The 13,440-nt window shown below is 40.5% G+C and overlaps 1 protein-coding gene across 6 annotated transcripts in view; it reads right to left on the reverse strand.

The window, feature by feature from the left end:
• LOC117292477 (LLGL scribble cell polarity complex component 2-like) overlaps positions 1 to 13,440 on the reverse strand; it is a 101,843-nt gene that overhangs the window by 27,406 nt on the left and 60,997 nt on the right. For 5 of the 6 annotated variants that reach the window (XM_033774527.1, XM_033774528.1, XM_033774529.1 and 2 more), the window contains exons 8-17: positions 12,260 to 12,470; positions 9,418 to 9,459; positions 6,115 to 6,166; positions 4,878 to 5,032; positions 4,161 to 4,233; positions 2,961 to 3,108; positions 2,117 to 2,338; positions 1,396 to 1,548; positions 813 to 1,262; positions 260 to 404 (exon numbers count right to left, since the gene is read on the reverse strand). In XM_033774527.1, the coding sequence (XP_033630418.1) occupies positions 260 to 404; positions 813 to 1,262; positions 1,396 to 1,548; positions 2,117 to 2,338; positions 2,961 to 3,108; positions 4,161 to 4,233; positions 4,878 to 5,032; positions 6,115 to 6,166; positions 9,418 to 9,459; positions 12,260 to 12,470 (1,651 nt within the window). The remainder of the gene's footprint in view (positions 1 to 259; positions 405 to 812; positions 1,263 to 1,395; positions 1,549 to 2,116; positions 2,339 to 2,960; positions 3,109 to 4,160; positions 4,234 to 4,877; positions 5,033 to 6,114; positions 6,167 to 9,417; positions 9,460 to 12,259; positions 12,471 to 13,440) is intronic. The other variant, XM_033774530.1, reaches the window with a different exon arrangement.

Genomic DNA, 13,440 nt, shown 5'->3' on the forward strand with positions numbered 1-13,440 from the left:
AGGTATTTTTCTGTAACTCCTGGAATTAAAGATTTCGATGAGCTTTTTGGAACAGTATCTGAAGATCCGAGAGTATTGTTTCTTAATATCTGAAAACAACCAAGAAGATTAAATTGTTCGTTACAAGGCAACCAATTTAGACTTCAAGAAAGACTCTGCTATCAGCTGTTTTGTGCACTTATACCATAGGTCTTTTTGGTTGGTAAGCAAATTGCAGCAGCTAATTATATTTCCTCATAAAAATATAGAGTGAACTTACTGTCACGCACGAAGGTGTTGGCAAAGTAGAGATAGCGCACCATGCTGGTTTTAGTGTCATCTCCTCTGGCTTCAATCTTACGTTCACCCTGGGCAAGCTCACGGGTTGGGCTGGCCTTGGCGCCACTGTCTTCCTTACCCTCGGACTATGAAGAGAAGAGAAAAGATAACTAGTTAGCATTCAATAAGATTATCAAATTAAAACTCATTGTATGGTGGCAACACATTTTAATTAACCTTACTTTTGAACTCATGAGGGCGCTCTCAAAGCCTAATGTCTTGCAGGACGATAGGTTAATCTTTCTTTGCCAAAGGGCAAAACATTCAGACTAAAGTAGGAAGAATAGCATGCCTGATATTTGAAACACAATGTTTTACGTCGAGTCTGAATGGACAGTTCTGGCTGGGGCTATGTCAAGATGGCTGTATCTGTTCATTGCTGAACACTGAAGCAGCAAGCAACAGCCGCAGCCAAAGCCCCAAACAATGATTGCCATAAATATGACACCAATACTACAAACAGTTCATTCATCCAAATCAATTTGAATCTGTACCTTATCAACATCAATGTCTGTGGTGGGCACACCTTCACCCGATCCACCTGCAGCCCCCTCTGGTTTCTCCTTCTTGGGTGATCCTCCAGCACCCTGTCTCCTCTTCCTCAACCTCCTGATGGAGGCGCGTAGAGACTTTGCCATGGAGCGTTTACGTGTCATGGGCTGCCCGGTTGACGACAGGTCATTGGGGTTCAGGGTGCAGTGCGCCATGATCATCTTCTTCTGGATGTTATCGAAGAGGGCAAAGCCGTGGCTGGTGCCGAGGGTGCTGAGACCCCAGCTGCTCTGGAGAGCCAGGGCGGTGATGGAGGCAGGAGGCTGGGCCTGGAGGATCATGCCTGGCTGGAAGCCAGGGGCAAACTTCAGGGAGTCTTCCTTGACGGCCAGGGACTCGTGTCCCTTCCAGACAAACTTGTCCTGTTCACCGACGATCTGTATCGGGTAGGTCTGCAAAGGGAACCAAACAAATTGAGATCAGCTTTAGTTTCAACCTCCATGTCAAAAGTCAATGATAATAATAATAACTAGCTCTTATATAGAGGTCTTGCAAACCTTAGAGCACGACTGCTATGCATCTTACCTCTAGAGTCTTCTCCACTTCCTCAGTGCCGATGTTGAGCATGATGACTTGGCCGGCTGTTCCACCCAAGACCAAGGTGCCACTCATGGGGCACAACACAATCTTCTGGATACCCAGACGAGGGTCATCGCTGAAGGGGTCAAAATTGCCAACCTAGAGAGGATAAAAAGAGAGATAAGAAAAAATAAGACTAGGATTGGCCAGAGAGTGTATCGGAAAAACCTTAAGGTCTTCACAGAAATACTTTGTGGAATTCTATTTCATTGACAAGAGGTTGCAGAAAAAAAAGGTTAGGTCCACATATGAAACTTTTATATTTTTCTTCCATTTGTCCTGACATAACGAAAGTGAGACTGGAATGACAAGCTGATACTTTTTCTGCTTAGCAAAAATGAACAGGATACCAGTCACATATGGTACATGTGACATGGTAGTTTGGTTGGCAACCCTTAATCTGGTCAGCAAAACTTTTTTTGTGCTAAGCTAATTTTGTTGCTGAACAGGCAGTTCTATGAAAGTGGGCCCTGCCCCTTTTTAGCACACAACAATTAAGACTGTTATCATTATTGTATGAACAGATAAACTGACAGCTGACACAAGACAACACATTTGGTGGTATCACTGAGGCAAATATGATGTACTACTATCTCTCTGCAGTAAAAAAATGTATAAAATCACAGGGTTAAATTCTTTCAAAACGATATTGTGCTGACAAACGAACCTTGCGGAATGGTGGCCACTCTCCCTCAGTCTCGCCGGCTCCGGCGTCAGCGTGATCGGCTTCGGTCACAAAGGCGCAGGCAGTGGTCAGTTTGTAGAGGAATTTCAGGGAGATGGTAGAGGCGTCCCAGAAGCGCACGGTACCGTCTTCGTGACCGGTCATCAAGAGATCATGAGGTGTGCTAGGCTCCGATAGGTTCTTACCGCCGCTCATCGCCCAATCCTGAAAACCGAAAGTTTGTCACAGATTAAGTTAAAGGCACTGAACACTAATGGTAATTACTCAAAATAATTGTGAGCATAAAAAACTTACTTGGTAATGAGCAATGGAGAGCTGCTGATAGTATAAAACATTGAGAGAAACGGTTCCCTCTTAAGTAACGCAGTTTTTCAGAAGGAAGTAATTTCTCACTAAAATATTAAAAGACTTCAGGTGTTTTTTAGGCATCAAGTAGGACAAACAAGGGTGTTTTTTCTTTCATTATTCTCTAGCAACTTCGATGACCAATTTAGTCCATATATTTTATGTATATGTTGAGATATACCAAGTGAGAATACTGGTTCTTGACAATTACCAAAGGTGTCCCGTGCCTTTAAAGCATCGGGCATTAAATCTCAACCTCGGCAGAATGTTTGTTGAAGTTGTCATTTCACTCTCTTCACCAGCAAGTCTTTTTGAAAATTGGCTAAAGGGATTGTTGGAGCAAATGAGACTTGTTCAACATTATTAAAAAGAAGATGGAACAAGGTCCTTGTTTCAAACCATTCATTTTTGACCATGTCCACCCTTTCAGGCATGGAATTTCATCTTTGAAGAGGAGAAGGGGTTGGGAGCTCCATCTTACCCTCTGTGAGGTGGTGCTAGCCATCTGCTGCTCACCGGCTGCGGTGATCTTATCCCACAGCTCACTAGGGACATTGCTGATATGTTGCTGGCAGGTAATAGCAGAGGCATGCAGGGATGACAGGTATGGCAGATTGAAAGTTGTCCATCTGAAAGTCCATCACAACAACACATTATTATCAATGCGTACAATGTAGGAGGGTTAATATAGGCAAATTTGGTCCATGGGAAAAAAGTAGGAAATAATTGTTTTGCGAACAAGGAGTGCCCTACATGGTGTTGGCTAGACTACTCAGGCCTTATCAGGTACAATTTTTCAGATTGTTTTCAAGGGCAAAATAAAATTGGAAGGAAACAGAGTAAAATAGAACAATATCATGCCTATTAAAGACAGTGGACACTGTTGGTAATTGTCACAGAATAGCCTTCACAGTTGGTGTATCTCAACATATGCATAAAATAACAAACCTGTGAAAATTTGAGCTCGATCGGTCATCGAACTTGCGAGATAATAATGAAAGACAAAAAAAAACACCCTTGTCACACAAAGTTGTGTGCGTTTAGATGGTTGATTTCGAGACCTCAAGTTCTAAATCTGAGGTCTCAAAATCAAATTCGTGGAAAATTACTTTTTTCTCGAAAACTATGTCACTTCAGAGGGAGCCGTTTCTCACAATGTTTTCTGCCATCAACCTCCCCCATTACTCGTCACCAAGAAAGGTTGTATTTCATAGCGCTGCTTAACGGTAAGCAAATTTGCGTGTTTACTGTAGCAAAAAAATTTGCTTAAGCCTTAGCGTATTTCACAGGTTAGCAGAAAAATTGGGCGGCCATATTGCATGTTTATTGTGGATTTGCATTGTGACGTCATTTATTTTCGTGCGGTAAGCATGCCTTTTCGTGTGCTTATGGTTAGCAGCGCTTTGAAATAGAAATCGCACAGTAAGCAAAAAATCGGCCGCTAAGCAGTGCTATGAAATTGGGCTCTGACCAATGTGACCATTCCCCCAAAAAACTAGTGTGCCTTGGTTCCCCCGACCTACGAGCCCCAAACTGAGCAATACTGAGCTCAGAGCCGCAAAAAGGATCGTTATGTCTACTGACACCAGCATCTCAAAAGTCCCATTGCTGTGGGTACTGCGGGTTACTCCGAGGCCTGGCACTATTACCCAAAAATCTTGTAACTGATGTCTGTACTTACCCATCAGTCTCAAGGTCAATGAAGACAATCTCCTCTTCAACCAAAACAACCAAGGTGTGAGGCTCGTCAAACTCTGTACAATGAAAGAAACTTGACTAATCAGTCTTTAGTAGAAAACTATCTAATAAGCCTTTTTGAGGTATGGCGGACACAATGCTACAACACTGTAAAGTTGTGGTAAATTTGTGCATATTGACCATAGAAATAGAACGTATGTTATTCAGTGAAAGGCGCGTTTTAGGCGACGCGGCGTTTACATGTACATGGTGAGCGTAGCATCACGTCCGCCATACTTCAAAAAGGCTTATAAAGGTTTGGGTAATTTAAATACGACACAAGACACAACATCCACAAATTAACATTAACCTTACACAGTGTAAAAATAATGATGGTAGAAAGCTTCCCTTAAAATGTTACCTGCTTAGGTGCTGTAGTTTTTGAGAAATGAGTTAACAATTTCACAGAAATAATTCTCGTCTTAGAGAGGTGAAAATTATTTTAGCATGTGTACAACGGATTTACGCGCCTCTCCTGAAAACATTGCTTTGTGATTTTCACTTTTTTGTCATCATAAAAATTTACGACTAATAAAGCCACAGCAAGTCATTTTTTTTTAATTAGTTCAACAGACCACTGCATGAAATCTTGTTTGAAAAAAATGGCCACACTACAGAATTCTCACAGATGGCGACTACCTTTTTTCACACAAACACTTACCGTACACTGAGTCCACATCGGACATTGTGAAGAAGTCGATCACCTTGGATGTGAAATCAAAGACAACATGCTTGTTGCCTTGCATGACAGTCACACAGTGGCGGTCACCGTAGCTAGCACGGGGCATTCCACCGGCAAAGATCATGAACGGGTCACTACAAAGAGACAACGCAAACAATAATCAAAATGTACAATTGATTTAAAACATGATGATCATCGCATTCCACTTTACAAAAACGCTTTAATACACTCGAAAACATTATTTCGCTAAACCAAATCCCATCTGAGAGATTTGAATCCCATCTGAGTGATTTGAATCCCATCCGAGTGATTTGCCAGTGGATTTGTTTCCACAAAACTTGGGAAAGTACAGAGTATACAGTGCTTAGTGTATGACAAAAACACAAACTATATTCTTTATCCCCAATGTAAAACCAAAATGTACCAAAATGTGGTTGATTCCCTACTCCCTTTAAATACTGCTTTACTTCTTTCAAGAACATTTGTAGGCATAATAACTTCTAATGAAGAAAAATCCTGAAGTCTAACGAGTACCAGGAGAATTAATTCTAGTTTTTTTTTTTTATTTACCGAAATCAATTGACGCTCTGGATTTCCACCAGTGGATTTCCACCAACACAGGATATTAAGCCAATTGATCACTAGCAATAACCCTAACTGGGTGATTTCCCCCTCATGGTTCCCTGGGGCATAGTAAACCGTTTCCTCTTGTTAACATGCCCCCAATTGAGCAATTCAGAAGTCATGACTGGTCTCAATGCAACATGAGGGGCTGGGAGGCACCATGTATGGTAAGATGTTTAGTGCTTAATGTCCCCCCCCCCCCCCCCCCCTGCTAGGCTTATAAACATTTTCAGACTGTGACAGCTCGTTTCAAAACTTGAACCAATACATATAGAATATGACTAACAATGTCCCAGAATTTTTCGAGGGGAAAAAAAAGCAAAAAAAAAGCAAAAATAGAAACTCAGATAACTACTTAGTGCGCACATGTTAGACTGCATGTATTTATACCCAATCCAACCCAAATGAGTGATACTTTGTACTTGTTCACCCTAAAAGATGCAAATAAGAGGGGACCAGTTGATAGCGCGCTCCGAGTACGCCGCAAGGCAATCAGGGAAAACATGGCACCACTGGGAATGATCGAGCAAGGCAATCTGGGAAAAACATGGCACCACTTGGACAAGGTTGGGAAGGATCGTCTCAAACCTACCTCTTGGTTGTCAGGTACTTCAGCTTACTGATGGCCTTGCACGGGAATGGTCCTGCAGAGATCATTAAAAAAAAAACAGGGTTGCATAAAAACACAGTCAACAGAAAATAAGGTTGCGTTCTAATGGGTAGCTAAAGCAACGGCTCCGTTGCCGCACCATCACGCATTGAAGTATACTTAGCACGCCCTTGGGAAAAGTCCAAGCTGTAGCCAAAGCCCTAGCCATTACTCATAGGGCCTCACAAAGATAAACTTCTCCATTGATAAACTTCTCCATTGATAAACTTCTCCATTGAAAGGGCTTTAGAGTCGGAGGCAAAGCAAGATTTTGGAAGAAAGTGACATTGGCTTTTTATTTTAAAGCTGCCGACAGTATAGGACAGTGGACCATAGGAGACGAAGGATTTGATCAAAGTGTCAAGGTTCTTGTGGTAAAAAATCCCACTAATAGTTGATATGGTTTGTGGAGTTGGCCTACATGTACCTCACCTGGAACCTCAGGGAGGGACAAGGATTAAAGACACTGGACACTATTGGTAATTGTCCAAGACTAGTCTTCTCACTGTACAATGTATCTCAAAATATACATAAAATAACAAACCTGTGAAAATTTGAGCTAAATTGGTCATCGAAGTTGCGAGATAATAATGAAAGAAAAAACAGCCTTGTCACACGAAGTTGTGTGCTTTCAGATCCTTGATTTTGAGACCTCAAATTCTAAATCTGAGTTCTCAAAATCAACTGAGGAAAATTACTTCTTTCTCGAACTATATTACTTCAGAGGGAGCCGTTTCTCACAAAGTTTTACACTATCAACCTCTCCCCATTGCTCGCAACCAAGTAAGGTTTTACGCTAATAATTATTTTGAGTAATTACCAACATTGTCCACTGCCTTTAAGAGAAGGGGCAATGGGGGACCCCCATTAGATGTAAACCCTCTCTCCCACAGCAGTGTGGGAAGGGTCTACATCACTCTACATGTAAATCTTACACATCTAGGAAAACATTGCACATAAGATTATAAATCAAGACATTAAGTTTGAGTAAGTTTGATTTAAAAACTCAAGAGTTGTTTCAAAATGTTGCTTAAACGATAAACAGGGAAAAACACCAACTCAATTGATATATCAAGTAAATAAATACACATGCTGACTGCTTCTCTTTCATACCACTTCCACACTAAATTCATTCAGATACATGTGATCATCATTCTCATGTAATACCAGCCATAAACCATCTCACCCAAAAAACCAACAACAGTGCTTACTGCATACAATATTCCATGCTGTTAGGAGTAATGACAATGGGAAACTTTTGAGATGCTAGAGGCAGCAGACAAAACGGGATTTGTTTGTGGCCCCGAGCATGCATATGTCCATGCTCAGTATTGCCCGAGTAGATCTGACCATGCACACTAGTGGCAAAAAGTGTGAAAAAGGACTGTCCAAAAGTCGCCCATTCTGCTGCAACAGCTAAATCACCATGTTAACATGCATTGGTGTAACGGCTACCCACAAGTAACAGCCAGAGGCACCAAATCAAACACTGTCAAATATTTCAAATGAACCTAAATGTCAGCAGTAAAACTTGCTAAGCACATTACAGACTTTTAGCAGTAACTGGTTCGCAGATGAATACCTGCTAATACTTGACAAGCATTATTTACTGCTTAATGCTTAGCGGATTTAACTGATTGGGCTTAGCGAGTTTAACTGATTGGGCTCAGTGTATGCTAAACTGTGATTGCATGGCCCAATTTCATAAAAGCAAGCACAGCAGTTTGTTTAGCTCAGAAAAATATTTGCTAAGCAGAACAAGTTTCCAACCAAAATGCTATGGCGCTCGCATAGTTATGAGCAGTGCTCCATTTTTTGTTTTGTTCTTTATTTTTCATTACAGAGCCAAAAATACCTGCTAAGTGCTATTTTTTTCTGCTTGATGGCTCAATGAAACAGAGTCCAGATTTGAATGAGCTTTGTGTCATGGGTTAGTTTAAAAAAAGGAGTGCTCGAGGTAGGGTTTACCACATTGTGTTATGGTTCCTGAAATGACATAAACTTTAGTTTTAAAGACAGTGGACACTATTGGTAATTGACAAAGACCAGTCTTCTCACTTGGTGTATCTCAACATATTGCATAAAATAGCAAACCTGTGAAAATTTGAGCTCGATTGGTCATCGGAGTTGCGAGATAACTACGATTCCATGAAAGAAAAAACACCCTTGTCACACGAAGTTGTGTGCTTTTAGATGCTTGATTTCGAGACCTCAAATTCTAACCTTGAGGTCTCAAAATCAAATTCGTGGAAAGCTACTTCTTTCTTTAAAAGCTACTTCAGAGGGAGCCGTTTCTCACCATGTTTTATACTATCAACCTCTTCCCATTACTCGTTACCAAGTGAGGTTTTATGCTGATAATTATTTTGAGTAATTACCAATAGTGTCCACTGCCTTTAAGACTACACTTTTATCAGGGGAAAATATTAGAAATTGAGCTCAATTCTGGGGGACCAGAATTTTGATATCTGTCCTTCAATTTTGAAACCCAAAGTTAGAAAAGTGTATGTTTTGGTCACCACATGCCAAAAAAATTATAAATTGATGATGTGATATTTTCAATAAAAACATCTTGCCAAAAAGAGCATGTTTTGTGAAATAAAGGTAACCCGACAGTGTGTGGTAAACCCAGTTACCAGGAATTTTAAATGACAATTACGATGCACAGGCTTATCATGGAAGGGGTGCACATGGTTCCAGGGTGGGGGTGGTACTACGGGGTGTCAACAACCCAAATATGATGAACAATGCAAAGTGGGTATCCCTAGACCACGTGTGTAATGGGGTGGGTTTGGGGGAGGGGGGGGGGGATAAAGCAGGCACAAGGGTAGTCTTGGTTCAAGACTCTCCTGGATTTGTCACAAGAGGTCGCGCTATCACCCCCAACGCGCTATCAGCCACGAACCGCTATCAACCACGAACTGCTATCACCCGAGAACTGCTATCACAGGAGAGTCTTGGCACATTCGTTAAATCTCCCCCCAAAATCGGGGGGAAACATAATGCGCGTGCGTACGTTTCCCGCAGAGCCCGCCCCTTTATTTGGGGGGAGATTTAACGAATGTGTCAAGACTCTCCTGTGATAGCGGTTCTCGGGTGATAGCGGTTCGTGGTTGGTAGCACAAATCCAGGAGAGTCTTGAACCAAGACTAGCACAAGGGTGAAGAGCAAACCACCAAACGGAACTATTTTCAGAGGATTTTCCCCTTCCTTTTTGTGTTTTCTTTTTTGCACATCATATCTTACCATTCATTTCTTCCCCGTCTATTAATGGACTATTCTTGCTCCCTGGTGAGGTTGGGGGGAGGGAACATAAAGAGTTAAAGGGTAAGAAACATAAAAGTGAACAAAACGGGGTGTGAGTTAGGAATATTTTTACGATTGATTACATGAGGGTTGATATGGTGAGTGAGGCTAAAAGTCAAGGGGGTTGGGATATTATTGCAACGAAAGAAAAACACTTTTACTTATTCTGAAAAGAAAACCAGTGATAAATCATGTAAAAAAAAATAAAAAAAATAAAAAATATAAAAAAAGCTGAGAAAAGAATCCCTGATAACTCAACCCCGATTCAAAAATGAAAGTTTAGTTTTTCAGCAAGCGAGATGTTGATGACGCCTTTTCTTCATGAATTTTTTAACCAGTAAGGAGCCCAGTATCTTTCAGAGAATAAAGCGATGAGTTTGCCATGCCACAATTCAATGCAATAAACCACAATGCAAGGGTGTCTTAGCATGCACAAAAGCCAACTCTAGGCTACAGCATGCAGACTTAATTTGTACGGAATAGTCCAAGTTAACCATTTTTAGTTGAGACAGCATGACACCTCAAAATGAAATTATCTCGTTCTCGTTCTTACAAAGACCCCTCGATCATTAATAAATAGTCGTATTTTTCCAGGGTTGCCCACTACAAAGTGTATATTACAATACGCCCGCTAAGTGATACGTTAATGTACTTTTAAGGTCATTATTTGTAATTTCATAGTCATATTGATCAAAAGGTCACTAAATGAAAATTGCATTTATATCAATTTGAAAAAGAAAGTCTTAATCAACAAGTAAATGAATGTTTCTATTATTATAAAAAAAAAAGAGGCTTTGAAGACCCATTCTTGATCAATAAACTCTGTTCACCAGGAGCTCCAAAATATGCAAAAGCAATTTCATGAAATCCATACATATTGCACTTTTGACCTTTTACATGTAGTCGTGATCAGACGATTGTTAAAATGTACATAATTAATTTTGTGTATCCATTTAATATGCAAAAACCAAACACCTGTCGAATTAAAAAAAAACAGTTAAACAAAACCTAAAAAGAGCTTGCAGTTGTCTGCACAAACTCAATGCAACATGCTAAGCAGGGACATCTTTGTTGTAACCAAACCAATCTTCTCCAAAATCAATGCTTGTTAATGACATCAATTCTATAAGCCATTTGCAAGTTAGATTTGAATAATGTCTGGTACAATGACTTGCCTAGGCCCAAGTTACAGCATAAATTTGAATTCCTTAGACAGTTGCTACATATGTCAATGGTTTGGGGCAAGCTTTTAGTAACCTCCAGATGAGCAAACCCTGGTACCATTAAGCTACACACATCCATTCAGACTTGTGTATGAGTGTACTGTTCACTGGCTCTTCCGTAACTACGCCAAAGCTTGCCCTGCATCATGTGACATAGCAACTGTCTCAAAAGTCTGAGGAATTCAAATTTAAGTGGTAACTTGTGATCAAGCACGTCATTGTAGCAGACAATATTCAAAATCTAACACGCAAATGGCTTATTGACAGATTTTTGATATCTCATTCCTCCAATGCTAACAAATGTGGGCATGCAATTTTGTTTTGCTCATTTATTAACCATGCAAGGTCAAATGTACAAATGCATGCAAACATACCACTTGAATGACACTCAATATGACGACTAACAAACCAATCAAATGTTTTCTTTAACGTAGCCGTCAACTTTACATTGACCAATGTTTTTCATCAAAGATTTCACTTTTCACAATTTCATAGAGCTGCTTATAAACAAGAAGAAAAAAAAGCTCACAACATTTTCTGCTTAGCAGAAATGAGCAGGATACCAGTCACAATTTGTACACATGGCATGGTAGCTTGGCTGGTAAACCTTATTCTGGTAAGCATAGCTTCGTTATGCTTAGCTACTTTTTGTGCTGAAGCAGCTATGTGGAATTGGGATCTGGCAATATCTTCAATGCGTTGCTGATGATCGTTGCTGGTTGTTGTCAGGAGAAACTAGTAATGAGAAAGCTGACTGCATGATACCGATCCACCAATAGATCTTCAGGCTCATGCCTGTCCAACCCTGCATCAGCCCATCCCACACTCCCCTCTAGGTTGTTAATCCCAGTCGCTGTGACAGCCTCTCATATGTTCAACCTTCTTGGAATCCAACCACAACCACAATGCATTCCCATACACTGACCCACACAACACTAAACCACACAACCAACACCACACTAAACCACACCACACCCCGGCACCTGCTCTAATCCACTATTCCCTGTTAAACCAACAACCAGTTACTTCTCCTTTACCACTTAACATGACTTAATGCATTCCTCAAGATGTAGGTCAAGATCTACCAACTTCTCAGAAACCAACCCCTTTACAATGAGTGACTGTTGTGTTCTCCTCTGGTGCTGAGAAGTGTCAAAGTTGATATTCTATTCAAGAATTTCGCTTTGTTAATCAAACCTTTGATATTTAGACTTAAAGACTAAAACCTGACCGTATGAAATGATCAGACCCAACCAGGGTGTTGTTGAACTGCTGGCATTCCAATCAATGGACCTTTAAGTTCCTTGATGGGAAGATTGATCTAAACAAACATTGAAATCAACCTGCTGCCATCTTGAAAGATGAACAAGTCCTTAAAAAATATGTAAGGGGGGGGGGGTAAACTGGTCTCCCAACACTTTCTGAAGACAGAACTTACTTTCTTGCTTGTCTTGCATTTCATCTTCCACTTATTTCTCTGAAGACAAGAGAGAGGAAACCAATGATAATTTCCTAAATCGGGACAAAATCCCGATCAAGTCTTAGGATTTGAACCTTACCGTATGGGATGACGGGTTCCTTCTCCGGCGCCGATGAATCTTGCGCATTCCACACGCAGTAGCTGCCGTCATTGTGCGCGCTGGTAAAGCGCAGTCCATCACGATGCCAGCACAGAGACTCAAGCTGCTGGTTGCTCACAAATGTCTTTTCCGCAGTCAGTTCCTTCGGGTGCCAGACGACAATCAGACCCCGGTTGTATCCAATCAAAAACTGTGGGTGTTCAAAATTGTTCATCAGAAGCGTTTAGAATTTAAAATATTAGTTTTCTGGTTGACCTGTTTAGAATTTAAAATATTAGTTTGGAGGTTGACCTAAGAAAAATTTACAAGAGCGGGATTTAAACTTGTGACCTCGTGATTAATCTACATGTAGCCCTAATTTTGGCAGTCTTCCTATTTTGCCAACAGATGGATTGCACTAAGCGTCATCAACCGCCATATTTGATGTATAAACAATGCAAAAGTGCACAATGCAAAAGTGCATAAGTGTACGCGCTACGCACAGCTCTTAGCCAATGATAGCATTGCATGCGAGCACATTCCATTAAATATGGCGGACGATGACGCTTAGTGCAATCCATCTGTATATCTTATGTTATTGACAAATAAGGAGACTGCCAACATTCAGGGCTAGGTGGCTCAGTTGGTAGAGTGCTGGCACATTGATCCGGAGGTTTCAGGGTTCAAATCCTGCTTCTTAGTCAATATACCTAAAATGAATTACAACCTACCAAGTCAGTTTCCCTTGTGGTTTATTACAGTATGAATTTAAAATATTTTCATCAAAATCCGTCATCTTAGATGTGCAGTAAACCCTTTCCATTGAATGTACATGTATAGCAAAGCAAAATGCTACATACAATGTCTCAGTTGCCTCTAAAAAAATCATCAATTGCTACTCGATACTAGCATTCTGCACAAAATCTAGCTCAGTCAAAATATTTTTGCAATGCAAAACGGCTGGATTTGATGAATAATAAAACAACAACATTAATGTAGTGTATCATCATTGCTGTGGATAAATTGTTAGCAGTTTATAAACTCACTTAATCTCAAATGATGTCTTAAAGACCATACTGACAGGATGTATAACATTAAGATGATATTTCTGCACAACATAATATCAAATTCATGTAATATGGTATTACTTCTGAAAAGATGTAATGTGTGCACCTTGAAAT

Source organism: Asterias rubens, chromosome 7 (assembly GCF_902459465.1).
Source record: "Asterias rubens chromosome 7, eAstRub1.3, whole genome shotgun sequence".
Lineage (NCBI taxonomy): Eukaryota > Metazoa > Echinodermata > Asteroidea > Forcipulatida > Asteriidae > Asterias > Asterias rubens.